The 18,467-nt window shown below is 36.8% G+C and overlaps 1 protein-coding gene across 4 annotated transcripts in view; it reads right to left on the bottom strand.

The window, feature by feature from the left end:
- Positions 1–18,467, bottom strand: part of Sntg1 (syntrophin gamma 1) — a 400,484-nt gene that overhangs the window by 108,756 nt on the left and 273,261 nt on the right. For all 4 annotated transcript variants that reach the window (XM_005362238.2, XM_026786566.1, XM_026786567.1 and 1 more), the window contains 2 exons: positions 2,702–2,804; positions 1,955–2,037 (listed from right to left, as the gene is read on the bottom strand). In XM_005362238.2, coding sequence (XP_005362295.1) covers positions 1,955–2,037; positions 2,702–2,804 — 186 coding nt within the window. The remainder of the gene's footprint in view (positions 1–1,954; positions 2,038–2,701; positions 2,805–18,467) is intronic.

The raw sequence follows: 18,467 nt of genomic DNA, 5'->3' as shown, positions 1-18,467 counted from the left end.
TCAGGGCTGAAGTGGATGAGGTGGGTTTCCTGTCTTCTGAACATGACTAATGGGGAATCTCAGAGGAAACCTGGAAGACTGGAGGAAGCTTAGGCTTTATAGCCAACATCTTGTCGAAATATTTGTTCCACCTCCTCTGCTGATCATCTAGAGAAAGCCATTCTTGTTCCTTCCCCTGCTCAAATCACACAGAAAACCTGAACTCACTTCAGGGGCCCGTGACTCTCAGGGAAACACTTGAAAAGAGCGATCAGCTATGAAAGGACACAGCTGTTCACATCACCAGCATAAGCACAATAAATGAGGATAATGGGCACCAAGGAAACAATGGTGAGCAACAATTTATAAATGTGTGTGTGCGTGCGTGCACGTGTGTGCGTGTGTGTGTGTGTGTGTGCGTGTGTGTATGTGTTAACAAATGGGGCCAGGGAAACTCAGTGTAATATCACTTATTACTTGCCTAACATAAAGAAGCCCTGGATCCAACCAAGTAACACAGACAGACAGAAAGACAGACACACACACACACACACACACGTTGATTGGACAACGCAAGACATTTGTCATTTGTATTGATCAGATCACTGCTTCTGTATGTGTAATTTTTTTGCTCACTTGAAAATTAGAGTTTTAAATCACTCAGATCCTGGTAACATTAGAAGATCAGTAGTTTGGGCTTTATCTGGTCTCACACAAAATGAAAAAAATTTTGCATATATTTTTTTCTCATATATGGCATCTGGGGTAGGAAAGGAAAAAAGATAGAAGATTATAAATATATAATAATAAAAATCAGTGGCGAACAGGATAATAAAATGTTATAGAGTCCCAGATAGATAGATAGATAGATAGATAGATAGATAGATAGATAGATAGATAGATAGATGATAGATAGAGAAACGTATACGTGTGTGTGTATGTGTATGTGTAACCATGGAATGTCATATACATGTATGGAAACATTATAATGAAACTCCTAATTGTTGACAAATAATATAGTGATAAAAAACTGGAAAATATTTTCTTTCATGCTATATTACAAGTTATAAAAATGTTTCTCATTACAAAATAAATATGGTAATTAACCTGGAAAACCTATGTCATCTAGCTATGGAATAAGGTCAGTGTAATCAGGAACAACAAAATTTGTTTGGACTTGCAAATTTTCAGAAGCTTCTTTTGAAATAAAATTCCTTAATTAAATGAACGTTTTTAATATCGGATGAATAGTGCTTTATTGGAGATCAGAAAAATTAATATGTACTGAAGGTCGGCAAGGCTAGTTCATATTTAAGTCTACATATAATCAGAGTGACTAGTTTTCTTTTCTTTAGAACATGTGTTTTGAATACTAAAATAAGAAATTTTAGAAGTATTTAATAAAGATAGCTAATTTATTCAAAAACAAATGTGGAAAATTCACCACTAAAAATTTAATTAAATTCAATAAAACTAGAGTGCTAATGCATGTTTTATTGAACGCACAGTTTGATATTCGATGTTCCTTATCATAATTTATATGCTAAAATTTTCTCTATTTGTAGTAGTTTCATGATATGGTTAAAGATCATAAAAAAATAACAAATGACAGAAATATTTACCTAACTGGTATTAAAATAAAAGTCAAAAATCCTGTCAAATCATGTAGCTCCTGAAACTCTATATGGCGTGCAAATCTCTGAAATAATATATGATTCTATTCCTCTTCTTGTCCTAGTCCAGTCTCCAGCACGTCCAGAGGACTAATAAGGCACACCTGATTTAAAAATGTCATGCACAAAAAACCTGGCTGTTGGTTTTTCCTTCTGGCTCATCTTATCACTTAGATCTTAGAGATGTCACCAAGAAGTACAGCTTTTTCAGAAAAAAATAATGGTGTTAACAAACCACAAATACAGGTATATTCTGCTCTTAGGCCATCCTTATTAGTTTCAACTGTATCCAGCTGTCTTACTGTGTTGTTTGGATGGTAGTTGAGATGCAAGCCACTGTCACAAAGAGGAGAAGAGGTACCACTGCTTTGGTCACTTGGAGCACCTGCAAGAGACAAAAACATAACATCTTACAGGTTACAATGTCGTGCTGTTCCAAAACGACCGTGAATAATTATTTTCGATGATAATATAAAATTTGAAAATAAAACACAAAGAAATTTGACTTACACCAATACCAGAACTTGGCATGTGACCATAGGTGTGGAGAGAGAGAGAGAGAGAGAGAGAGAGAGAGAGAGAGAGAGAGAGAGAGAGAGAAAGGAATAGCGGGAGAGAGAGGAATAGAGGGAGAGAGGGCAAGAGGAAGAGAAAGGAAAACCTCAACAAGAAGAAAAAATTGTTTTAAATAATGTAAAAATGTTCTGAAAATGCATTTATTCCAAAGAAATAAGAATGCTAAGAATCAGATAGAGCACAGTAAAATGCTGGGTGTAAATGAAAATGCAGGGGAAAGCAGTGTGGGTAATTTCATTATTACCAGAAAGCAGAGGTGTGAATATTTTCAACATACAGAAATTATAAACTCTTGTCTTGCAAGAGAAGCTAATTCCACATGATTTGGTGACTACATGCAATATGCATGTCCATGTATTAATATATCATATTGTACTCTATGAAAAAAAAATGCCAACTACTGGTCGGAAAGAAGAGGGGGAAGAGAGTAAACGCAGTGCTGGGATTCCTCACTCCACTCTACAAATGCTTACATGCGCAGTCTTCATTCAGTGGGAGCTTGAGGAAAGCAGGTGCCCTTTTTAAAAACGACACTGTCAGCGTCACTTCCTCCCCAGCGTTCCGGAGAACCTGGACCTGCAAACAGAAAAGATGAAAAGAATGTAGCCATCCTTAGTTACACAATTTCTTATAATTATCAGTCCTGGGCAATATTGATTGTTTTCCCACCTCTTGGTTTTCCCTTGTTACTAGAAACACCGCGAAAAGATAAAAGGATAATTTCCCCAAGAATGCTGTCATAGACCCAACACGTCCTTTTGCTGCAGTGTTATAAGCTGTACTGCAAATCTCTCAGTCACATCCACGGAGCACCTCTTGAGTCAAGTTTAAATTAGGCAGTGTTAGAGATGAGATCATAGGGTATACGGAATTGCAGACGTTGAGTAATTTTGGAGCCAGTATATCTGTTAATTTACTTGCTATTTATTTGGTATCTCTTTTATAGTGTAAAACTGAGTAATCTTTGATGGTAAAAGGAAAATGATATTGCTGGTATAGACCAGAGAATTTTTGTAAAGCTTCATCAACTCACAAAAACCCTTCCTTGAAATTTTACTAAAGCTTTTCTTTTTCCTGAAAATCTGAGAAAACAAAAGTATTTGGGATCATCAGTAATTTTCAGCATTTGAAATTATAGAAGAAGTAGGTCAAGTTTTCTCAGCTGAAACAGTTGTGATTAGCCTAAAAATCTATGCAATAAAAGGTAACCAGTGGAAAATCAAGGTAAGAAAAGAAGGAAAGGCTGAGTCGGAGAAGTGTAAGTCACAATGTAGTTGTAGCAAATCTCACAAACATGGGTATGATTATAAATTTTGATGTGCACCACAGATAGATCTAGGAATCTTTAATGAAGAAGTGGTTAAAATAAACACAAAAACATGAATTGCTCATCAACGGACGATCTCTTTCATGTTGGGGATTTCTTGGTGTTCCCTTAATCCTCTTTCACAAACAGAGAGACTGTGCAACCAGAACAGAGGTCAAAGTTTCTCATCCTGAAACTCCCTGAAGAAAAAACCTAGGATGGTAAATAAGGTTCACCATTAGCATCAACTTGCCCCCTCCCTCAGTGCAAGGGCTGACTGAAGGGAAACCTCCAGCTAAAACAACCCTTCCCTAATTAGTGACACCAGGACGCTGATCTGGAAAGCTCTCTCATCTCTTCAGGCTAAAAAAGCAGAAACTGGTTGGATTTCCTGTGAGAAAAAGATCAATCAACCAGAACAAAACGTTGCAAGTAGATTCTTTACTACATAGTCTAAAAGGATCCATAGCCAGACCTGTGAATTAACAGTTAATTCCAAACTTAAAAAAATAGGGAAATAAGATAGGATCTTCTTTAACAATTAACTAACACAATTCTAAAAAGTTAGTGAAGATGAAGTAAAAATTATTTAAAACAAAACAATAACGGTTGAAAGAGAACTTAACCAGTTCATGACAAGGGAAACCGCCTTTTAGAATGGTATGAGAAGGACTATGAAATTACCTTTAAAATATCTGACAAAAAGTTACATTTGTATAAATTCAATTGAAATGGTATAAACACTCAGCAAAGAAATATCAAATCATAAAATTATTTAAACAGAATTAATATAACAGAAAGGTATAATGGCATGAGTAGAATATTTTTTAGAGTAAAGAAGAGAGCCTTGCTAGAGAATTAGGAAAACTGAATCACCAGGGAGAAGAGCTTCACTGGCAGACAGCATGCACACGGGTGAACCATTCTTAAATGTGCTTAAATAAATAAAATGCCAAAATATGTAAAGATACTACCTCTTGATCAGGTGGAGTTCAATCTAAGAATGCAGCACTATTTAGCATTAAAAACTGAATTTGTGTAATTAATCATATTAAAAAGTTAAGTTGACCCAGAATATAAAGAGTTTACAAAAATAAGTACACATGTGTAATAAACACTGAATAAGAACAGAATCAGACTTTCTGGAGTTGATACATGTAATTTTTTAAAAAACTGTGAACACTATCATCCTAAATGAAGAAAGACAGAGTCAGAATTCTCCAGGCTTATGAAAATATGACTATTAATGATAATTACTTTAGTCAATTTTTTAATGGAGGTGCTAATTCAGAACAATACACTGAGTTAAAAAATAGGAATCTGAATTCAAAAGGGAGAAATGAATTGTCTTGAGGTAGCTTAAAGTTTACAAAAAGGCTAGTTTTGTGAAAATAGCTGTGATATTTAAAGAGATTAACACCATTAAAGAGAAGTGGGTAACTTCAACAATACCAGAGGAAAGGTATTGAGGGCAAGGCCCCATCAATCAACTTAATCTTCTGAAAATGCAAGTCAATTTGACAGAAGAGTGTTTAATTTGAGAAACCACTGACGGCCTTCCAATCTCTCCAAACAAATCACTAGGAAGTATTTTCTCAGAATTGACAGCCAGAAACAGATTAAAATTTGATCCAGGCTCCATCATGAGTTAGCATTAGAACTTGGCTGCATCACTCATGGTACTGGTTTTGCAGGAATAAAAAGCAAAACACTCTGAGGTGTAACAATGTCTTCTTCCAAGGTTCTACAGATATATCAATGTGTGTTAGTGTTAGAGTACCTGAGAGGCTACTGTGTGTCTTAACTTTTCAAGTTATTGACAGTAGGTGGATTCAATTGGGACAGCCACACCTTCTCCCTTTCCATGATGAACATAAGCTATGAGACTGGAAATCTAAATTAGTTTCCCCAAGACACTTTTCTAACGTATTTTGTTGCAACAAGTAATAAGTAACTAATACATCATCAATGTTCATCATGGCCAAAAGTGTGTGTTCGATTAGAAAGTTCTTCAATAATTTTTGCATTGATGTTCATCATAGAAATTGATTTTTCACTTTCTCTTTCTGATTTAGCCTAGTAATTTTCAATTGTATTTACTTTCAAAGGACCAACTACCTTTAATTGATTCTTTGTATTCCTATAGACTACATTGCATTAATTTCATGAATTTTTCTGTGATCTCTGTTATTTCAACTGTGTTTATTCCTATTTTCCTAATATATTGAAGGGCATTATTAGATTCTTACAAGGTCTGATTGCTTAGTGTATGCACCCAAAGCTATAACCTATGGTCTTAAGACCACTTTTATTGTATCTCAAAAGTTCTGATAATTTGTTTCAATTTTCTAGGAATTCTTAAAATTAAAAAGGATTAGAATATTAAAAGTTTTCTCTCTGATTTATTTTTTGACTACTCTTCTTTGAATAACATATTTTTCAATATCTTTTAGCTAGTATGTCTCCTATTACTTTTGATTTCTAGCTCATATTTCATAATGACCTAATAAGGTAGGAAGCAATATTTCATTTTATTACATATATGAAGCCCTAAATTATGTTAAAATATGATTTATTGTTACAAAAAATGTTACATAAGGTTCTGATATGAATGTTTATTTCATAGTTAACTGGATTGAAGATGTAAATGTCTATTGTGTTTACTTAGTCTATGGTTAAGGATTTTTATTAATAATTTTTTTCGTTTATAATTTCATAGATTTTGGTCAGCCTTTTTAAAAATTGCTATGCTAAACTACTGACCAAATGAAACTTGAGAAGGAAAGGGTTTATTCTGTTTATAGGACTGGTTCTCAACCAGTGGGCTACAACCCCCTTGGGGACTGAAAGGCCCTTTCATGGGGGTCTTATATCAGGTATCATGCATATGAAAAAATTACATTATGATTCATAAAAAGCAGCAAAGGTGTGGTTGAAGCAGCAACAAAAAATTTTATTTTGGGGGTCATCATAACATGAGGCACTGTATTAAAGGGTTGCAGCAACTTAAGCTAAGAATCTGGAAGCAGACATTTAAAAAGAGGCCATGGAGAAGTGCCGCCTAGTGGTTTGCTCTCCATGTCTTGCTCAGCCTGCTTTCTGATACAATAAAAGATTACCTGCGCAGGAATGACTTTGCCCATGGTGGTCTGAGTTGTCCCATATCAACCGTTTACCAATAAAATAACCTATACACATTCCGACAAACCAATCTTTTGGAGGCATCCTTAATTGTGGTTCCTTTTTTCCAAGTATATCTAGTTTGCTTTAAATTAACAAAAACTAACTACCACAATGGAACCCTTGCCTACATTTCACACAAATATATTATTATTAGATTTATTGCATTATATTTATTATATTTTTACTTTATTAATTATTATATTATTTATATATTTATTATATTTTATTTAATATAGTTATATATTTGTTATATTATTATGTTTTTCTGTTTTATCTCCATTATGACATGTTAGCATGACAATACAAAATATAGTATAACTTTAAAGTCTCGTGGTCTTTTAAAATTCAAACACTTGTGAATAGAGTTTAATAAAATTATAAAAGGAAAGTTAGAATAGGGAGATTAATAGATAGGGATCGGATGGCAGGTAAAGAAGGACATATGAGGAAGAATAGCTAACATTAAAGACCTTTAGAAAAACCATTTTGAAGCCATGTATTGTAGGACACTTCTTTGAATATATACATATTTAAAGGGCATTTATATGGAGTTGTATAATGGGGTAGGAGGGAAGCGATCTCAGCAATATCACAACTAAACATTATATGCTACAAACCAAAATGACCAGTACCAGAAATGCATTTTTAAATTTTGAGTGCTTGAACAAATGAGATCCATAGAAAACATTAAACATTACAAACTATTGCAAATACTATTGTCTCCCTCCTTACAATCTTATGCCAAATCTCTGCTTCTGAAGACACTGTTAACTCATGTCATTGAATGTTGAGAAATGTAGCTCATATTTAACTGAAAGTTTCTTCTCTACTGGTTCATTCTTAATGCTGGAATGTGCTATACATGTTACTGGAGGAAAAAAGCGGGCATCAATGACACTCGGTTACATTGCCCATGAGCTACAATAACAACCCACTTACAAGATATGTCCACTAGTTCGATACTGGCACAAATGTAACAGAAGTAACCAACCACATTCTTAAAATTGAATTTAAAGGTTGGTCCCTGTCAGGTCCATGAGAAATTCGGGATAATTGGTTAACTGTGATACCTATTAGCATACCACAGTGCATGCTGGCTCAGAGAACTAAGTAATATTTATCCCTGTCATTAATTTTATCAGCAGTACTTAGCTTGGCAACAATTAACAAACTTGATCATTATTAGGATAGCTATTAACTTGTCTTTTTTAACCTTCTACAATAAATAATTTAGCAGCTTTTATAAAACTAGAACTTTATATTACATTTCTGTCAGGTTTAGTTTTTAAAAATAATGATTTTGAATTGAAGCTCTTTTTAGTGAAACATAAAAGACTTATATGAGTCAGTTTATCCAAATCACTTAAGCTTAGCAAAGTTAGCAAGGATAAGAAGGCTAGACACATAGTTTTAAGCCTGAATAGTCCTTAAATAAGGGGAGACATTTTATAAGCCACTTGTTCTCAACTTTTTAAATGCTTTGGCCTTTGAATATAGTTTCCCATGTTGTGTTTATCCCCCCCCATTAGAAAATTGTTCTTGTTGCAATTTTACAACTACAGTTTGTCATTGTTATAAATCTTGATGCAAGCATCTGACATTCATGTGATCCTAGGCTTCACCTGTCAAAAGGTCTTTTTAACCCACTAAGGGTCAAGCCTCAATGGGTTGAGAAATTGTTCCAAGCCATTTGCCAGACTACTTCGGTCATTATCTTTCTGCATTACCAAAATAATAATAATAATAATAATAATAATAATAATAATAATAATAATTAATAATAATAATATTAATAAATGAACATCTGTTTCTGGTTAGCATTTGATGATAATGGCTGTGACCCTAATTTTTAGTCTCTTAAGTCCAAATATTAACAATATAAAATATTTAATTTGTCTCATAGCCTTATAAATTTATTTATTTTTAAAATGTTCTTAAAAAATTTAACATCTCCAGTTTTGTCCCATGTTTTTTCAGACCCAGTCCAGCTGGCCTTGGTGAGTTCCCGATAGGACATCCCCATGGTCTCAGTGTGTGGGTGCACCCCTTGCGGTCCTGAGTTCCTTGCTCGTGCTCTCTCTCCTTCTGCTCCCGATTTGGACCTTGGGATTCCAGTCCCGTGCTCCAATGTGGGTCTCTGTCTCTGTCTCCTTTCATCGCCTGATGAAGGTTAATATCCAGGAGGATGACTATATGCCTTAAATGCCCTCCTGAAATATCAAAAATAAAGTACCCACCCTCAATAACCAATACATAGCCTGTTCCATTTCATTGTTCCTGGTGCTTCTGGTGACTATCACCTGGCACTGGCATTTCTAAAACTGCTAAGGTCCATACTTGCAATTGCACATTCTTTGGGACTTGAGTCCTGCCTTATATTTGCAAGCCCCGGCTGTTTTCAATGATCCCTTCATGTCCTTAAAATCAGTATTACCTGTGTGACATTTAAATTACAATGTTTAGCTGGCAGAACAAAGTACATTTTTGAGTATAAAAGCATTGAGGTGCAGCTTTACTATTTTAAATCTTATTTTTCTTATAAACCTTGTTTTTTTGGACAAGTCATGAATTGTCTTATAAAAACCTATCCCAAATTAAGTTATTTTGGAGATCTGTTGTTGTCTCCTAGTCAGGTCCATTTTACACAGTCTTCTCTAATCAATATGGTGGTCAAATCATGCCATCCATCTTTTTTTTTTTTACTCCAGCGAAATGGCAAACAGCCATGAGACTGACTAAAAATTGGTGGCAATCCAAATTAGAATCATGTCATAGGGTTCCTTTAAAGTTTCCTGTGTATGGATTTTAAATTGTCAATTTTTACTGTTACAAGTTTTGACATTTTAATTAGTACTATTTAATTTTAATAGATTTTAACCATATATAACAAAAGAAACTCATAGATTTTAAAACAGATAATGCTTACATAAACCAAGTCCAAAATTTTATTTTGTCTGTGCTGCTTTGTTTTCTTTCCCTTGTCACTGTGTCAGGGGCTCAACTGGCAGAGTAACATAGAGGAAACTTTTAAATAGGCATGCCTGCATTTAGCAAAGAAAGAGCCATAATCCAATTCTAGAGCCAGCTTTTTAATAAAGAAAGACATAAAACAGTTTTAACATTTAAAGACATCTGAAATCCTGCTACCCTGAATCCAGTGACGAGATATACGCAGAGATAAATTCTGAGCCATGCCCATAAATGTGACCACAACAGCAGTAGGTGACAGAGACAGTAAAAATACCCAAAGCATTTCTGTTTCAGCTCCATGCTTGCAACAAAGCTCATGAACTCACCAGGAAACACAGACTAAACTTTCCAACAAAACAAGCATGCATAACTTTCTTGAGAAATAGACAAAATTTTTAGCAAGACCAATAAAAAATTTTTAACCAGAATTAACCTAATATGGTCAAATAACTTTATATTTCTATCAACACATAAAAACCTGCAGCAGCATGAAGCATGCAACCCTTTTAAATAACGTTTATAATCCATGGTATCTGAATGACAAAAGCATACCCCACACATCCGGGGAGCTGTAACAGCCTGTTCTGCATCACAACATGCTCACTGTAACTTAGAAACCAGATAGCCAGACCTTGAACCAGGTTTGGACAGCAGTTGAGGAGGGCAACTCCCAGGGAAGGCCACGGCCCACCAGCATGGCAACAGGGTTGCGTGCATCATGGGGGCAAAAGATTGTTAATGTTTCTAGCCAAAGTAATTAACCCCAGATACTCTGTTTAACACTTGAAATCCTACTGGGCACATCTGCCCTTTGCAAGCTGTGGCTGCCAGCATTGCTACATTGTCACAACGAGGCTGAATAGCCCAGTCACCCCATCCATAAAAGCATACTAGTGCTAATATGACCTGCCAGGGCAAACCCGGCCCTGACTGCCATGTTGCCCATGTGCTATGAACCAAGAACATTTCTCTTTTAAAAGAAATGCTTAAGGCAGGTAAAGATTGCTTGCTTCATCCCTTCCAGGAAAATATACCCCTTTTTAGACCCAAACCCCCCAAAGTGATTCAGTATCAACGTCAAAAGAGCCATGCTTTGAGTCTGTGCCGTATTATCAGCATCAATCTTGTAAAGCAGAATGAGGACAAACAAAAGAAGAAACAAAAACAATAGTACACAGAACAATAGAGTGCTCCTGGCACCTGGAGGCAAAGCTGAACTGAAGACGATAGCCCCAACCTGTTCTGTGGGTGTGACCTGCTCATCTTTTTATAGAAACCAGAAGGGTCCTGGGATCCAAAATTAACTGGAGGGATCAATCATGTACAGATGGGCCCTGGAATATCTTCTCAGGTACCCCGCCTGTAGGTGCGTACTCAGACCGCATATAGTCTCACACGGATTTTGGGCCACTATGAGTTCAAAGGATTTGAGCCCTTCTCTTCTGCTCCTTCTTGGCTTTCTCTCACCTTGCTGACTCTCAGCCTCCACCTGCACCACTGCAATTTATTTTTTCTAGGTTTCAGGACCACGGCTGAAAACTAGGGACTGTAATATTCCTTCTCATCTTCTTGCCTCTAATAACATTGGTAAGCAGTGACTGATTGTATAAACTGTTTGTCCAAATTTAACTTGTATGTCTAATTTACATACACCTGACATGGAATGGTACCCTGATCCTAAGGTGCCTTTACAGATCTAAGAGTATGGCATTTAATAATAATAATAGTAAATTCTTATGATGGAGAGACATTCCAGCTCCTGTAGCATACCAAATCTGAAGCAAGAAGATGGCTTGCTGCAGAAGAACTTCCACCTGGAGGCTTGCGACAAAGCCAGCCAAACAACAAAAAGTTTCCTTTCACCTCAACTGACTAGACCCTGACTGGACTGGACAACACAATATGGGGAAAATTGCTGCTTCCATCCTGCCAAGACAGATAAGCCAATTTCCCCAACTCCCGGCTACGCAGAAAAGTTGGCAGCTAAAGGTAAGCACTGTGTAGGCAGAAGACTTTTCTCCATCCCACGGAATCACAATTGACTGGTTTTCTCTTCACCCATGAGACCTGCTAGCTAGTTCTCTCAGCCAGTTATAAAATAACCACTCTGACTGAGGCTTACTATCAGTTACAATTGTTTGGTCAATATCATAGGCTTCTTACTTGCTAATGCTAATTATTAACCTATTTCTATTAATCTGTATTGCCACAGGCTGTGGCTTACTGGTGAGGTATGTTACTCCTTTGGCGGCTACATTGCTTCTCCTCAACTCTTCCTACTCTCTCACTCTATCTGTTCAGATTTCCCGCCTGGTTTTACCATGCTAAGTCATTAGCCAAATAAACTTTCTTCATCAACCAATAACAGCAACATATATACAGAGGTCCACCCACATCAGTACTGCTTCTGGGACTTGTGACCCCAAAGAACACAGAGAGATTGGAATTGCTGAGAGAGCTGGAACAGCTGTCATACATTCGATCATTTACTTCTCCCTCTCAGATCTATCTGGTGGAGTTTGAGTAGTACACTAGTGGTAGTTCATTAGTAAAGTTTCCCGCTAAAAGTACAGACAGGTGTGCCTCTTTCACAGGCTTCATAATCCACGATTAACAGGTTTCAGATGTTTTTCTGTTTATTTTTCATTTTATTTTATTAAGCTATACATTTTTCTCTGCTCCCCTCCCTTTGTCTGCCCACCCCTTCAACCCTCTCCCATGGTCCCCACACTCCCAATTTATTCAGGAGATGTTGTCTTTTTATACTTCCCATGTAGATTAAATCGATGTATCCAAAGCACCCCTGTTGCAGTTTCCTCTGAGTTCTATATCCAGAACAGCCTCAAGCCTTAGATAATCCAGCCTCACAGAATTCTCCAGTCATGATTTGACCATAATCCTAAATTTTCTTTGGGTCCTCATAAGATTATCAGCATTCATAATCAGCAGGAAGTATCTTAGAAAACTATGCCCACATTCCCGCCCCCCCAAATGGATTATGGGTGTTTGTCTTTGCTTAGAGTATTGGTTGAAAGTAGTTATAGAAAACGATCAGGAAAAAAGTTAAACATAGAAGATTACACTTAGAGTTTTTGTTTTGAAAATGAAAAACAAGGGGAAATGTGGAATAATTATCTTGTACACTTAAAGATTTGTCAGTCACATTAGTTTAATGAATCACTAATTGGCCAGTAGCCAGGCAAGAAGTAAAGGAGAGATAGCCAGACTAAGAGAATTCTGGAAAGAGGAAAGACAGAGTGTGAGTTATAAGTCAGACACAGAGGAAGCAGAACGAGGATGGCTTACTGAGAAAAGATACCAAGCCACATGGCTAAACATAGGCAAGAATCATGGGTTAATTAAAGTTACAAGAGCTAGTTAGCAAGAATCCTGAGCTAATAGGCCAACCATTTTATCATTAATAGAAGTCTCTGTGTGTTTCTTTGGGGTTGAATGGCTGCAGGATCAGGCGGAACAGAAACTTCCATCTACAGTGATGAACAGATAATAATGGTTGGCTGAAAGCCCATCAGGCTTCAACCCTAAACAAAGTAGTAGAGAGAATAAATCTGAGAACAAGAGGTGTGTTTTCTTCAGGAAAAAGCACATCAATTGCTATCCCAGTGTTAAACAATCAGCCAGGATCAAATATATACAAGTAACACATATGAAATAAAATCATTATATTTAGTATTATATAAATAAATATAGATACATATATATTGCATATATTCTATAGTAATTTATCTATGTAGTACTATTTTTGCCCTATATGCAATGATAACATATATAAAAAGAGGTCATTAATATGAAGACGTCTAGAGAAGGGAGAAATAAAATTAAAATACAATTTCAAAAAAATAAAAAGTCAATGAGAAATCTTTCAAACTTTATTTGAAAGCACATTTTATTTTAAACCATAATTCAAGATGACGATTGTTTCCTATCTGCTTCCATAAAGTTCTCTCTCTAAAGAGTTCATTCATCTCTACAGCATCATTTCACTGACCTGTTCTGTGAAGGAGGTAACAGTCCTTTAGACACAAAGTCCTTCAACACCCTTTTAGACATACAAAAATCAAGCAAAAAAATAAGTATTTCTGTGCTGCTAATGCTGCCTTTGTATAAATTACATGACGATGTATATTTTCTCTGGGGATCAATGATTGTAGACTTTTGAAAAATTCAAATTCTCTCATTGTGCTTTACATTCAAACACTGTGTGAAGTATCAGAAAGGACAGAGCTGGAAGAGCCTCGGGACAGCACTTCTATTTTAACAACTCTGAAATTCCTTTATACTTCGTTTTCACAGACTGAGGAACAAAGGGATACAGAAGGAAGACTGTAGTAGGAGCTGTGGGCTGCGTTCCTGCCACACAGCTCCCGGCCGCCTAACTAGCTTATGCCCCAAAATAATAACACACAAACTATATTCTTTTAAGCATTGCTTGACCCATTTCTATTAATGTGTGTAGCACCCCAAGGTGTGCTTACCAGGAAAATTCTAGCCTACGTCCATCCTGGGTCGGAGCTTCATCGTGTCTACCCTAGAGAGGAGAGCTATTGAGTCTGAGCTCACTTCCTCTTCCTCCCAGCATTCTGTTCTGTTTACTCCACCCATCTATGTTCTAACCTATCAGGGCCAAGCAGTTTCTTTATTATCCAATGACCTTCCTCCATCAGAGGACCATTCAGCACTAAGTTTCGCACGTTTAACACACAAAGCAAAGTCCCTCAGCTTGGGAGTTAGGTTCTCTGAAGTTACTTTGTGGCTAATCAGTCTTGGGAAGTACCCTTTGTTTTGTGGGCAGAACACGATGAAAGCAGGCAGTAGTCTGTGAGATCCTGCCCTTTCTAAATGAAGCTTCAAGAAGCTTTTCTATCAACATTGACAGAGTCCACATAGGCCACTCATCAGAAAATATTAAATGTAGTAAAATGTTTACTAGATCCCTAGTCATTTTATTGATTGTTCCCTATCTTTACTCAGTGATGGGAAATATACTCATAAATGCAACCATTAAACAAGAAAATACTTTTCAGCTAAGTTCTATACCACCACCTCACTGCTGGAAACAGGAGAGAAACATGCACTTTTATGAGCTATGTAGCATAGGCTTAACCAGAAATTCAAGATCCTTTATCCAGTCTCCCAGATCTGTGGATTTTAGGCTTATGTCCCTATGTCCAGCTTTACAACACATTTCTTATACAAAGAATTATCTACATAGCAGTCAAATAAGTGATGTCTTTACATTTTGCATATGTTAATAAAATATGGAAAATTTAAGGTCTCACACAGATAACACTCGATTTAATCACATGATAACTATACATGTATTTCCTTGCAAATCAATAGAACCCATGGCTTAACAAATGCATAATTTGTCATTTGTAAAGTAGATTTAACAAGTTCTTATAAAAGAGAGAAATCAATGTTAGTGGTGTGGGACAACTGTCTATATTCTGTCAATTATGTTTTAAATAAACACTGATTGGACAGTAGCCAGGCAGGAAGTAAAGGCGGGACAACCAGACAGGAAGTAGAGGTGGGTCAAAGAGAACAGGAGAATTCTGGAAAAAGGGAAGCTTCCTCTCTAGTCCTGCCCAGACACAAAAGAAGCAAGATGTGACCTGCCCTGCCAAAAAAGGTAGTGAGCCATGTGGCTAATATAGACAAGAATAATGAGCTAATATAACTTATAAGAGATAATAAAAAGCCTGAGCTAATGGGCCAATCAGTTTATCATTAATATAGACCTCTGTGTGATTTCTTTGGGGCTAAATGGCTGTGGGACCTGGTGGGAGGACAGAAACAAGGCAGGACAGAAACCCAACAACAAATGTTTTCTTAAACTTTGTATATTCTGTAGAAGATTATCTCAAGCATATGGAACTGTCAAAATCTGAAAAAAAAGTCTAAACACTATCACACCCACATTAGATCTGCAGCTGCAGAAGATGAATGCTCAATATTTGTTTATGTGTGTTATCACAAAATGTTTTTTGCCACATAGAACTTGGAAGTAAACATTTAAGAACAGTTTAGGCTGCCCTCACCTCATTACTCAGTCATTCTGGTCTGTGTGAGTCACATAGATGCTATTTAAAATTCTGTTATTCCGCTATTCTGAGCACAGTATAAAGACTATATTACCATGATATAATGTATGGTAGGAGCACAGTGAAGTGGAACAATTCCAGCACTGCCTGAAGATCCAGGAAACCTTCATTGTCAGCTATGGGAAGCAATGGTGTCTGTGAAAGTGCTGAGATTCCAAACACTTCAGAACAAGAGTGCCTCACATACAATGCTTTTAATGAAATGGGAAGCTAGTCTCATTTGTACTGTTAAGGATATGAAGCTGTATTAATTCTGGCGCTCAGTAGTTATTCCTAATTTTCAGATGTACTTTATCACACACATAAAATGTCAGATTACAGTCATTGTAAACACTGTTAAGATGATTATTGAATTGTACTCGATGCATAAATATTATTGAATTTCTCAATTCTTAATAAGTATCTGAATGACATTTTGTATCATACTTATTAGAAATTCCTGAGCAGGTCTGTGTTATGGCACTATCACCTATGTTGTCTCGGCTTTTTCTCTGTCTAGACTATGCTCCTATTGCAAATCCACTTCTTTATCAACAGCGTCTTGAAAGGGCCTCCGTTTCACCTGATTCCTGGTTATCCAAGTGCATGAATCCTTCAGGACTTCTGACATATTCAGGCTGTAGAATTCAGGCTCAGAGCGCAGTACCACCTGAAATCTCTCCAAATCATTATCTTACTTCCCCCAAATCTTTCAATTGGCAATAAAAAACGTCAAACCCACCCACTGAGTCAGTGGGGCTGATCTATTGGGAGCTCACCAAGGCCAGCAGGACTGTGACTGAAAAAGCATGGGATAAACCCGGTCTCTCTGAGCATGGCGAACAATGAGAGCTGATGAGAAGCCAAGGACAATGGCTCGGGGTTTTGATCCTACTACATGTTCTGGCTTTGTGGGAGCCTAGCCAGTTTGGATGTTCACCTTCCTAGACATGGACGGAGGGGGGAGGACCTTGGACTTTCCACAGGACAGGGAACCCTGACTGCTCTTTGGACTGGAGAGGGAGGGGTAGAGGAGTAGGGGGAGGGGGAGAAGAGTAGGAGGAGGGGGAGGGAAATGGGAGGCTGGGGGAGGCAGAAACTTTTTTTCTTTTTTTTCCTTTTCTCAATAAAAAAACAGTAAAAAAAAGAATATTTTAAAGAATCATATAAAATTTCATTTGAAAATTTATTTGGAAATAAACTTAATAAAGAGAGATTTTATGCTTCTGAAAAAAAAAGTCAAAAGTACTATGTTAAGACTTGGTACAAACATATGATAGAGTTGTAGTCAAACCTAAAGAAACATGAAATTATGACATTTTCAGCAAAATTGATTGAACTAGCATACTGTTAAATGGAATGAGTCAGATTCGGAAGATGAATACCAAATGAATTCTCTCATTTGTAATCATCTAGTATTGTGGTTGGAGAGAAGGTGTGTGTGTGTGTGTGTGTGTGTGTGTGTGTGTGTGTGTGTGTGTGTGTATACATCTGTTACATTAGGTAAAAATGTAGAAAGAGGCAGAGAAGGGAAAGAGCATTCATGTGGAATTGTGTGTGTGTGTCTGTGTGTGTGTGTGTGCGTGTATATACATCTGTTACATTAGGTAAAAATGTAGAAAGAGGCAGAGAAGGGAAAGAGTGTTCATGTGGAAGAGGGGAGAAGCATAAAGCAGAGGATAAAGGAATGTGTTCCACAGAAAAGCAGAGGGAGAAGATAGGAAAGAAGCGAGGAGGAATATAAATTAAAAAAATGATATTGACATGTCTGTACAAAAATGTCAGCAATAAAAAGGGATTTACTGCCAGTATTTATTGTCTACCCTGTCCCATTGCATTTTTTTCTAAGGCCATCTGGAATCTGTTTTCTGTGCCCCATCACGACAGTAACAGGGAACATAAGTTCCTTTATGTAATGAAACTCATCAACATGTAAAGACTCACCAACATGACAGCCCAAAGAAAAGCTGAACATTACCAATGGACATGACAAAACCACATGGTGAAAAGCCTATGAGTCTTCATTCCCACTCAACGTACTATAGGTGTTAGTGGGAGTGGGAGACGCTGTTATTCCTGGGGAAGAGCACAAATGTTCAGCCATGAAAACATACATATGAGTAACGTTGTGCCACAGATAATGTTTAGGAATATATTTGTTATGCTATATTACTTGTTATTGCATATATATGTGTGTGTATTCATGTATATATTTTATAGACCCATATTGTGTGTATGTGTGTGTTTGTGCATGCACTAACAAATGATTTTAAAAAAAGGCCATTGATGTGTGGTTTTCCTCTGTATGCTGTAAATATGTTTTATTGCCATTGGTTAATAAATAAGCTGCTTTGAGCCAATGTCTTAACAAGATATAGCCAGGCTGGAAAAGATAGAGAGAGAGAGTAGGCGGAGTCAGAGAGACACCATGTAGCTGCCGCAGGAGAAAGATGCAAGCCGCCAGCCAGAATGTTGCCAGTAAACCACGAGCCTCATGATAAAATATAAAATAATAAAATGGGTCACAATCCAGCTGGCATTGGTGAGCTCCCAATAGATCAGTCCCACTGTCTCCGTGGTGGTTGCACCCCTCTTGGTCCTGACTTCCTTGCTCATCTTCTCCCTCCTTCTGTTCCTCATTGGGACTTTGGGAGCTCAGTCCAGTGTTCCAGTGTG

Source organism: Microtus ochrogaster, linkage group LG5 (assembly GCF_000317375.1).
Source record: "Microtus ochrogaster isolate Prairie Vole_2 linkage group LG5, MicOch1.0, whole genome shotgun sequence".
Classification (NCBI taxonomy): Eukaryota; Metazoa; Chordata; class Mammalia; order Rodentia; family Cricetidae; genus Microtus; species Microtus ochrogaster.
This window is presented reverse-complemented; position numbering and strand designations above follow the sequence as displayed.